This window comes from Ailuropoda melanoleuca, chromosome 15 (assembly GCF_002007445.2).
Source record: "Ailuropoda melanoleuca isolate Jingjing chromosome 15, ASM200744v2, whole genome shotgun sequence".
NCBI lineage: Eukaryota > Metazoa > Chordata > Mammalia > Carnivora > Ursidae > Ailuropoda > Ailuropoda melanoleuca.
In genome coordinates, this window is record NC_048232.1 from 17,414,835 (window position 1) to 17,427,028 (window position 12,194).

Here is a 12,194-nt window from a genome sequence, read left to right on the forward strand (position 1 = left end):
ACATATTGGCCTTACTTGGTTTTTAAGATGAACTCATTCTGGTAGAATAATAAAGAGTGATGAGGACAGGACAAAGTATTTCAAGATTTTACAGTTTCTTTTTTAGAGTACTGGTCCTTTTAGTTGTCATCGCTGGCTAATTTCTGATATTCAAAGTGGGGTGTCTCTATTTTTCCAGAGCATGGCTCACTAACCTTCTTTTTCTAAGATAATCCGCTCATGTTCATGATTTCTTCTTAAGGGGAACTGTTTCCTTGTTTAGATTGAAATCAGGCCTATGGATGCAGTTATGACTACTGGTTTTAATACTGTGGCAGACCAGGTGATCTGAACACTGTAACACTACATATACCTATAAATGTCAAATATAATATAATATGCATATATTTAAATGTTGAGCTTAAAAAAGAGATACCCCAGATGAGAATAGAGTATGGAAAAAAGAACAGGAGGCGTAATGTGACTGTCAGAGTTAAGAAGTAAGAAAATATTGCATAGATGAGAGGGAAGAAAAGAGTAAAACAGGACCAAAAGGAATATACCACCCCTGAACTGGGGGTACCAATGGAGTTCAAAAGAAATGACTCAGGTTGATCTAGAAGAACTCTTATAACTAGGTGATAAAGACAAGACAAGATAGAAAATTATGGTAACCATATCCAAAAAAGCCCCCAGTGATCTCCAACTTTTGGTATTCATGCCTCGTGTACCTGTTCCCTCCCACACTGAGTAGGACTGACCTGTGTAACCATCGACCCAAGAGGGCAACGACTGTGAGTAATTTCAAAAACTAGGCTTCCCCTGTGTTCTCTTGGATCACTCAGTATGAAGGAATCCAGTATGAAGGAAACCATGTCAAAAGGATACTCAAGTAGCCCTATGGGGAGTCTGGGAACTGAGGCCTTCTGCCAGTAGTAGCGCTAACTTCTCAGGGATGTGAATGAGCCCCATGGAAGCAGATCTTCCAGCCCAGGTCCAGCCTTCAGATGATGGCATCCTTGGCTAACATCTTGATAGCAATCTTATGAGACCCTGTGTCAGAACCACCAAACTAAGCCTCTTCTGTACTTCAGTCTACCAGAAACTGTATCAGACAACAACTGTTTATTAGTCTGAACTTCTAAAGTCTGTGGAATTTTGTTATGTAAAAATAGAAAGCCAATAAATAATCTAAAATATTAAAGGATTCCAAGCCCTAAAAAAATAGCATGACATTGTTTAAAAAAAAAGGGGGGGGAGGGGGCAGGACATTTTCAAATAAAAAAAATCCTGTTGGCTTTCTTGAAATGAGAAATAAATTCAATGAAATAAAAATCTTGGAGTTACAGAAAGAGAATAAAGAAAATGGAGAAGTCATTTTCCAAGACTATCCTGGCTTAAAATTAATGTAAGGTGTGGATATAGAAGTGTAGTGAACCTCATGCAAAATATTATAGTAAGAATAAATTCAGGTGTTGACTCATGGAAATGAATTAGGGAAACAACAAAGAAAAGAGAAGATTATGTTAAAAATAACCAGAGATTAAAAAATTACAAAAAGACCTCAATTAGACTCATGGCGGACTTTACAACAACAAGCATGAAAGTTGAATATAATTTTAAAGTTATGAGAAATAATAACTGTTAGTCTAGAGCAAAAAAAATAAAATAAAACCCTCAGGAATGAGGGTGAAAAAAAGCATTCACAGGATAATATCCTCAAAAACACAAAAGAAGGCTTTACTGCAGCAGACTCTTACCAAATGAAATACGTAAGTGTGAGCATCAGATAAAGACAAAGTGAGCTCAACAAGGCCTGAGATGCACAAGGGAATAGACAGCGGAGAAAGTGGCAAACATGCGGGTAAATCTACATATACCAATGGATAATGTGTGCGTAACACAATCAGAATATTTATACATTGCTGGGAGGTATGGAAATTGATGCAGTGACTTTGGAAAACAGTTCAGCTTTTTCTAGTAAAGTCGTCATACAGTTCTCCGTTCTCTCTGACTAAGCAGTCCCACTCCCAGAAACATCAGGAGGAATGTATGAAATAAAACCTCAAACAGAATCAGCTAAAAAAACCCAAAAAACTGACTATAGAATGGCTAAATAATATATAAGATCACATAGTGAAATCTTATACAACAATCAAAGTAAGTGAATCACGAGAGCATAATTAACATGGACAGATGAATGCACATTGCTGAGGAAATAAATCAAGTTGCCGAAAGTTATATGGAGAATGAGTCCATTCATCCAAGTTCAAATTTAAACAGTTTATTTATTTTAAAAAGGACCCATGTGGTATTTCATGTGTATAGTCACTGTTCTAAGAAGTTCACAATATCATCTCATTTAATCACCTAATGAGCTAATAGGCGCTATAGAAGGTTATCTGGCATATATACAAATGAGGAAATGATAAAAGCAAATGAAAACCGGGGCACCTGGGTGGCTCAGTCAGCTAAGTGTCCAACTCATGATTTTGGCTCAGGTCACGATCTCAGGGTTGTGAGATTGAGCCCCATATGGGGCTCCATGCTCAGTGCGGAATAGGCTTGTCTCTCTACCTCTGCTCCCCACACTCCACCCCCCACCCCGTCATGTGTGCTCTCTGTCTCTCAAAATAAGTAAGTAAAATCTTTTTTTTTTTTAAAGAAGTGAATGAAAAACACAAGATTCAGTGTACAGCTAACCTGGAGAGATGGCAATGTGGTATCAGCAGGGAAACGGAGAGTTCAAAGCTGTGAATTTTAATTTCATAAGCTGGGTGATAGATTTATGGCTCTTTATTACTGTTTAAATCAGGCATATGTTTTCTATCCATCCTTATGTATGAGTAATACATTACATAATCAAATGTAAGTGAGAAAAATTTGAGTTGCTCAGTAGATTAGTAGATCAAAAATTGGAATTCATATAAAAAAATTGAATTTAGATTTTTGTCACAGACAACAGGTAACAATAAAGTCCAGATGCAGTAAAGACCTTAATGTGAAGAGTAAAAGTATCAAAATTTTGTGAAAATTGTAGAAAAAATATATTAAAACAGGAAAGAATATTTTTTCCACTGGAACTTTAAAGCACAAACCATAAAGGAAATAACTGATATTATAAGGCATTAAATTAGAAATTTTTATTTTTGAAAGACACCATACAAAATGAAAAGACCTATCATAGACTAGTAGAACATATATGTCACCTCGGTAAGTGACAGAGGATTAGTATAGAGTATATGGGATGTAAACCTATAATTTAATAAGAAAAAAAACCCAAACAATTCAATAGAAAAAAAAGAGCAGGGGATGTGAACAGTTGGTCAAAAGCTAGAGTAAGGTGCCAGAGTAGCCCCTAAAATCTCAATAATCAAGGAAATACAAGTTAAAATATAAAGGAATTATTTCAGACCCATTATACTGGCAAATATTTCTTACATTGGATAATGCCAACTGTTAGCTGGATTCTGAGAATATGAGAAATGCAAACATTTCTGAGTGGAAATGGGTAAAACCACTTTTTTTTTTTTTAAGATTTTATTTATTTGACAGAGAGACAGCCAGCAGAGAGGGAACACAAGCAGGGGAAGTGGGAGAGGAAGAAGCAGGCTCCCAGCGGAGCAGGGAGCCCAATGTGGGGCTCCATCCCTGGACCCTGGGATCACGCCCTGAGCGAAAGGCAGATGCTTAACCAACTGAGCCACCCAGGCGCCCCCACTTTTGAAAACAACTCCTTAAGTTGACTGATCACATACCCTATAACTGCAATTTCATTTCAAGATGCTTTGTCTTAGAAATACACTGTCACGTGTTCACAAAGGTTCAAAAAGAAATGTACAGCGAAGTGTATTGTAGCGCACTTTAATACTTGGTAATAAGGAAGGTATATTAAGGTCCTGCCCTGCTTGAGAAGAGATACAGACTATTCATGCAATAAATTCTTAACTGAGTATTCATTTAATTGAATGCCTTAAGGCAGTGAATACTGTTCAGTGCTGGAAAGAAATGAACTGTCAGGCCATGAAAAGACCTGGAATAAACTTAAATGCATATTATTAAGAGGAAGAAGCCTATCTGAAAAGTCAACATGTTATATAATTCCAACTATATGACACTCTCTGAGAGAGAATGCTATGGAGACAGTAAAAGGATCCACGATTCCCAGGGACTCAGGAGGAAGGGGATGGCAAAGCAGAGCACGAAGGATTTTTAGTGCAGTGGAAGTCCTCTGTATGACACTCTAACGGTGGAAGCATCATTGCACATTTGTTTTTTTGTTTTTTTNGAGGAAGGGGATGGCAAAGCAGAGCACGAAGGATTTTTAGTGCAGTGGAAGTCCTCTGTATGACACTCTAACAGTGGAAGCATCATTGCACATTTGTTTTTTTGTTTTTTTGTTTTTTTTTTAAAGATTTTATTTATTTATTTATTCGACAGAGATAGAGACAGCCAGCAAGAGAGGGAACACAGCAGGGGAGTGGGAGAGGAAGAAGCAGGCTCACAGCAGAGGAGCCTGACGTGGGGCTCGATCCCATAACGCCGGGAACGCCCTGAGCCGAAGGCAGACGCTTAACCGCTATGCCACCCAGGCGCCCCTACACATTTGTTAAAACCCATAGTGGGTAACCCAAATCCAAGAGTGAACCCTAATGTCAACTGTGGAGAAGTAACAGCAGATTGCTGAATTTGCAAGGAGGGCCTGTGCATGGATACCTGTTCCCGGAGTTTTTCTTTTCTTTTTCGGTCTAGTTAGCTGAAGGAAGCGTGAGATCTGCTTAACTTCTGACTGTAGTTCACAATGGTAGGCTTCCATACAAGGAGAGCTAGAAGATTCCAGCACAGATTATAACTTAGGCTGTTTCGTTCTGAGTTTTATGCTTTAAAAGACCATTTGTCTATAGATATAGATCATTTTCTTCATTATCAACTTCATAAAAAGTTGATATTTTGATTTATCCCTTATATGCTTCAATTTTAGCTCTTAATTACTTCAAAGCTTGAGCTAAGAAAAAAAAGTAGTATTTATTGGACTCTCCTCAAATTCCCAATAGCACCCAAATCCCCAGTCGTCTAGATACTGGATGTTTGATATTGCCCAGGTCTTTGCTCTTTCCTCTATACTCATTCTGCTTTGCTTTAGTAGTTGCCTGGAGTTAAAGTAAAAGCTTAGCTGTTCTCTTCCATGTCAGAACCACCTGCAAATCATTCTTCGCACTAATGCCAGAAAAGTATTTCTTAAAGTGGAAATTATATACCTTGGCTTTTCTCCACCATTTTTTGTATTTATTTCAAACTCCTAAATTGGTCCCACTTAGCTCTTTATGATGTGCTAATTGTCTGCCAACTAATTCCACGTCTAGCGACTTTATCACGCGCATTCTATCACAAGATCTTCTCTATGCCAAATTACCACAGCATTCCAGAAACAATGGGCCAATGTATTTCTCTGCCTTCACGCAAATCTTTGCTCATTGCCCAAAAGGACCTTCTACCCATTTTCATCTCGCCAGCAACTCCTCATCTTTTAAAGCTAAAAACTTGGGGTGTCCGGGTGGCTCAGTTGGTTAAGCGTCTGACTTTGGCTCAGGTCATGATCTCAGGGTCCTGTGATAGAGCCCCGTGTGAGATTCTGTGCTCATCAGGGAGTCTGCTTCCCTCTCCCTCTTCTTCTGCCCCTCCCCTGGCACACGCGCACGCGTGTGCTCTCTTTCTCTCTCTTTTGCTCGTATAAATAAAATCTTTAAAAAAATAAAGCTAAAAACTTAAGACATTACTTTTCCAGAAAGTCTTCCCTGCCTCCCATCTGATGTGTACTTTTCACTTGTCCTCCATATGCTGTACAGTCTTCCATTTGTCCATCTGTTCATTCACTCTGTCATCCATCTATCCATCCATCTATCTGTTAACTCATTTCAAGGTGATAGTGTGCCCACCATGTACTGTGATCTGTGAATTGTGCTGTGAATGCAGGAGTGAAAGGCTAGGTGTCATTCTTGCCTCCATGGTGTTATACTCTTTCTCATAAGTGTATCCTATGGAACTGCAATGAAAGATTTACCTGAGTGCCTTATCCACTACTCAGTTAATTTTTTTTACAGCAATGACGGCATATTTGGCTTTCAGTCTATTGCACCTACCATGTCCATGACACAAGGTATTATTAATAAATGTTGATTGAATAACTTGCTATATAAATTAGCTTCTATAAATTCCTTCGAAGCTCTGTAATTTCAGAAATCATCTGAATTATATAAATACCTCCAGGTGAATACTTCTCATTTGGGCCTCTCTTGCAACTTTGAATCTTGAATATGTGAGGTCAGGTGAAACAAGGATGAAGAGTTGCTGGATTAATTGTAGCAGTGGAAGAGCTGAGTTTATTGACCTAGTGGACTAGAAAGTTTAACCAGACCTTGACTCTGGCTTCTAATGCCAGCATCTGGGACTCCCTTGGTTCCCGCTGATCCTAGCCCTGTCCTTGAGCCTCCCATTTCTTCAGTGAGTTCTGAAGAGTTTCTTAGTAATTTCTGTCTGCACCTTCCTCTATTTATACCCAGTTATTTGTTGTTGCTAAGATCAAGAACTCCAACTTCTATGCTTACATGAAATTCAGCATATTACCAAAGACTACCAAATATTGTTTATAATACTGAGTGTGAAATATACTTAGAAAAGCCTATTGTGTAACATCTTAAGTGGAAAAATCTGAATTACGACTGTATGTTTTCTCCTATCAAGGTAATTTGCCAGTGGACCTCCCAACTCCACCAGAAATGTCAGCTCCAGTAACATTACCTCCACACAACTGTACAGATGATGAATTTGTTTGCAGGTCCGATGGTCACTGTGTTGAAAAAATCCAGAAATGTGATTTTAGATATGACTGTCCTGACCAGTCAGATGAATTGTTCTGTGGTAGGTGAATTCCTATTTTGTATTAAACATAGTCAACAAACAGATAAGTCAATACTAGTATAACCTTTAAGCAGCATGGCCTCGTGTCCTAGTTAGAAATTTTTAACTTGACTTAGAGCGGGTTCTTAATGTAAAAGCTGTTTGTATAAAAAATTATAGAAGAATCAGCGTGCATCCTTCTATGATGCTCAACAAGAGGTAAGTGTTTTTATTGAAGTTTTGGATTCAAAACACTTGTTTCTGGACTTTTCTTGACTCTGGGATGATGACTGACTAGCTCTTTCCCCCCCGCCCCATTCGTCCCTATTTTACTCCTCACACTCATGAAATAGGAATATTTAAAGTGCAAGTATTATAATCTCAAACTAGATGAATTTGTTCAAATTTTGCCATTGCCAAAATAGAAAATGAATACTACATTAAATATGCAAAATTCATAAGAACCAATTCTAATACACATGGGCTCTTCAGTACCTGTGTCCTGTTGAAGGATGGTTTTTACTTATTGGCATCTGCCAATCTCTGGCTTTTAAGGCACATTTTAAATTTAAAAGTGAACTTCTTAGCTGAAGATACAGTCTTAGAGGAGAAAAATTGATCTGTGTCTGCACGGGCAAAGCACAAGCTCAGAAAGAGTGAACACTTCTGCTATTTTTCCCCTTCTCTACTATTTATTGGATAGTATATGAATTTCCTGTACTATAATATTTCTCAAGAGTCTTGATGATATGAAGGGTTCAGACTATGCAGATAATACGGAGTATAGTGAAAGTCTATTCTGTCTTCTGTCAGCATTATGTAGAAATTCTAAAACTTAAGTCAAATAAGGTTCATATTTATTTTAACTTAGAAAAAGAAATGTTTCTTAATGTACAAATACACAATAAATTAACTAACTTATCTTGACCCCAAAACTCATAAAATCAAAGCTAACTCACTCTTTGGGTGAGATGAGATTTTAATTAACTCAAGTTGGCTAGGGATGCATATGGTGCATTGCAGATGGGAGATAATATAATGGAAATTGTTGTGGTATTCAGACTTCCTCATGGGAAGACCAAATCCTGTTATGATCATACATAAGTTGTGATGTTTCTGGAAGTTAACACAGAATTGAGTTAATTTCACCTAATGAGTATCTTTAGTGAATACTGACTTTCTTCTTTGTTCAGCTTTGCAATTTTATTTATTTATTTATTTTATTTATTTATTTTTAAAGATTTTATTTATTTATTTGACAGAGAGACAGCCAGTGAGAGAGGGAACACAAGCAGGGGGAGTGGGAGAGGAAGAAGCAGGCTCCCAGTGGAGGAGCCTGATGTGGGGCTTGATCCCAGATTGCCGGGATCACGCCCTGAGCCAAAGGCAGACGCCTAACGACTGCGCTATGCAGGTGCCCCCAGCTTTGCAATTTTAGTAACGTCAGATATGATGGGGTGGGCCGTTTTGATAAAGTTCTTTTAATGTCCTGAATGAATGTCTCCTATGAAATTATTATTTTAAAATCATGGGGTTATTAATTTACTTTGAATACACATGGACTGAATTATTATTCTGAAAAATTATGTGATCCTTCTTCCTCCATCTTTTTGTAAGATGAACTATTTTAATAAATATGTCTGTTATCTATGGTCTTACATTTTCTAGTGCTTTCTGTTGTGCAGGAAACACAACATGAAAGCTACCCTCTTAAATTTTTAAATGCACGATATATTATTGTTGACTGTGAGTGCAGTGTTGTACAGCAGATCTTCGAGCTCATTCATCTTGCCTGACTAAAACTTTATGCCTTCTAATTAAAAAAGAAATCTATGATTCTTTTCTTTTTTAATGATATGAAGAACAGAATCCTATTGAATTTTAAATCTCTGGTGGGTGAGGGATGGGGTAACTGAGTGATGGGCATTGAGGAGGACACTAGATGTAATGAACACTGGGTGTTATATGCAACTGATGAATCACTAAATTCTACCTCTGAAACAAAAAAAAATTTTTTTAAAGCTCTTCACAAGATAAATATAATTATATGATCGCTATCAATGTCAGAGATTAAATAACACACCTAAATGTCATGATTAAAAATTACTTTTTTTCTTTTTTTTTTGATAGAGTGTTTCCTTCTCAAACTTTACATTAAATCAGGAACTCAAGTTTCTAAATGATGGCAGGGGTTTGCCAACATTGCCTATGCTATTTAAAAGCTGGGGTTTTCTATAGCATACATAAGAACAGTGGAGAATTTAAGACAGGCACATGGACATGTTCAGAGAGAGAGAGAGGAAGAAAGAACATTTCACACACAGCCTATGTATTTCAAAAATCACTGGACTTGTAATTTCATGTGATATTAGGATACAGTCATTACAAGAATATTGAAAACTTTCAAGGAAAATATTATTGCTTTGAACTTAAGTAGTTTGGAATTTGGACTAACCCTTCAAAGACCGAGTTGAAGTTTAGCTTTGTAATAATACCGTGGCAAAAGTACAGACTTAACCACAACTTGGTAAGCAATGTCAGTGTTATGTGAGAAGAGATTGGCAATGCCTAGATTGCTATTTGAGGAACTAATTAAAATCTCACCTCCTTATCAGAACAAATTCTTTAGTATATGCACTTATTCCCATGTTATAGCTACTGTAGATATTTGAATATAGTACACATAGATTTCTTTAAAACCCTTCTAGGGATAATACAAATCATTTGTCTAATTATTTTAATTATTCTTAAAAGATAATAAAAAAAAGAAACCCAACAGTAAGAAAGTGCTGATACAGGTAGAAATTGCAGTTTATTGACCCATTTATTATGATTATCTCATCTTGTCTTTGTTCTACTCTATTCAAGCTACGAATGTTTGCAGCTTTGAAAAAGGAAGCCTGTGTCAATGGTACCAGCCAATCTCAGAAAACCTAATTCAAGATTCAAACACGTTCAGATGGAGACTTGGTAATGGAATTAGTATTCATCATGGGGAAGAAAATCGTAGGCCGTCAGTGGATCATACAACGTAAGTGACCACATACTTTGAACATGTCTCTTAGGAACTCTGTGTTAAGCAGTTCCCAAATTCTGCCACACCACCTTGTCCTAAACCAATGAATGATGAAGTTACAGAGTAAATGGGCTACTCTTTTGTATAAAATTGAGGAAAAAAAAAGTCTTAAACTAAAAAAGCTGTGAATGCTCTCATAAAAGTCATAGAAACTAGAGAAAAGCATAAAGAAAAGCAATTTGTAATATCACCACTCATTGAAAAGGACTGTTAATATGTTGTTTTAAGATGATCTATTCGGGAGCGCCTGGCTGGTTCAGTCAGTAGAGCATATGACTCTTGATCTCGGGGTTGTGAGTTCAAGCCCCATGGTGGGCATGGAGCCTACCTAAAAGATTAAAAAAAATTTTTTTTAAGAAATTAAAAAAATAAAATTATCTGTTTATTCCTTCCTCCATCCAAATCTTTTCTCTGTTTCCTTCTTTTCCAGCTCCTCTTTCTCCTCGCCCTCTTTCCCTCCTCTTCCAGTCTTTGATCATCATTGTCATTTATTTTGGTCTTTTCTTTCCAAGGCTTCATAACTCCTACCTTTCCCTGTTTTGTAGTCCACAGATATATTGAATGCTTACTTCTTTAAAAGATCCCATTCTTCATTCTTTCCTTCATGGAAGTACTACTGAAGACAGCAAGGGGATCCCCATTTATATTACAGAGAATGTTTTCAAAACCTTTATGCCTTCACACCTCTCTGCAGTTAAAGCTTCAAGAGCCCCACTTCTATGTCTTCTGTTTCAAAGAAAACTAATGGGGGTGTGTCTACTGCCAGTCCATCATTGCCTTGGCCAACATAACCTGGTACTCAAAGAGAGCCACAATTTCTTCTGGGATCACTTTTTACCTCTGGTTTTCTGATCTCTGTTTTGTTGTTTTGTTTTGTTAAAATGGTTCCAGTTTTACCATAATTTGATTTTGATATTAGCAGCCATGTTGCCCAATGTATATAGAGTGGCAGGTATGAATACCAAGTGTTTTGATCACTTTCAACAGTTGGCAGTTAACTTTGGAGATTTCAGTGTACAAATTTTTCTTGTGCTGCTTCTGACTCATAGGAAAGCAAAGTGTAATTTCAGAAGGTTTCTCTGGCGCATCTAAATAAACCACACTGCATTAATAATCTGTATTTCCATCAAGAAAAAGGCAGACTAGAAAATCTCACTTCTATGTGCTAAAGATATGAATAGAAACATGGTAGCATATTATAAGCACAGTAATATAATTCACTTTTAACTTGCTTGTCTCTCTCCTCCCTTTCTCCCCCATAGACTGCACAGTCTCTGGGTAATCACAGGGTCTGTGGCTTCCCTATTGTTGCATTATTTCTAAATGACTGAGATATAATAAGTCTCCATAATTATTTGTTGAATGAATTGGTTGATGATTAGGGCCTGTATATTTGTGCTTTATAACTATAGTCTGGCAAAGCAAAAAAATTGAATATATTTTAAATAAGAATATTTATTTTTAAAGGTTTTTATTTATTCATCTGACAGAGAGAGAGAGTGTGCATGCACGTGAGCAAGCAGGGGGAGCAGCAGGCAGGGGGAGAGGGAGAAGCAGGCTCCCCACTGAGCAGAGAGCAGGATGTAGGCCTGGGATCACGACCTGAGCTGGAGGCTGTCTCTTAACCAACTGAGATATCTAAGCGCCCCTAAATAAGAATATTTAATAGTCAGATAATATTTAATAGATGTACTCTAGATGACAATGAATCTGGAGAAGGGAGCAGTCGCTAAGCTTGTATTGCACCTAGCTGCCCTCTCCTCTCCTCTCTGGGCTCCTTCTGCAGCCAAGGAAGGTTTGACATTTTTATTTTGTCCTAAGAAATAGTTTTTATGCATCATATATCCGTCCTACTCAGTAGCTTATAGCAAATCTCCAAGCTCCATTTTCCAAATTTAATTTTTTTTATATTTAAAGGGAAGCTTTTTGTAATTTAGAAAATGCTTTTCTCCCTGAGATGTGTGGCTCCAGAAATTTGAAGACAGGTTGTTAAGCCCATTGTGTTTGAAATAGTTTTCAAGACCCAATGTTGAAAATCAAAAAGCTCTGAACCAATTCTTTCTTTGTCTTCACATTCTGTGATACCAATTCTCCTTAAGGCAAAGATGGGTTCAAGCTCAGGTTGGTGAAAATCATTCATAAACAAGTGCAAAAGAAAAAGAGCACATTTGTATGTTTCAAAATATTCTCTCACTTCATATACTTATTGAAGAAATAAAAAGTCTAGAAAAGTCATGGTGGT

General features: G+C 37.2%; 1 protein-coding gene across 1 annotated transcript in view; it reads left to right on the plus strand.

Annotated features, from left to right (window-relative positions):
* Window positions 1–12,194, plus strand: part of MALRD1 (MAM and LDL receptor class A domain containing 1) — a 683,830-nt gene that overhangs the window by 159,628 nt on the left and 512,008 nt on the right. Inside the window, exons 12-13 of the mRNA XM_034644348.1 lie at window positions 6,721–6,897; window positions 9,745–9,907. Of these exons, the coding sequence (XP_034500239.1) occupies window positions 6,721–6,897; window positions 9,745–9,907 (340 nt within the window). The remainder of the gene's footprint in view (window positions 1–6,720; window positions 6,898–9,744; window positions 9,908–12,194) is intronic.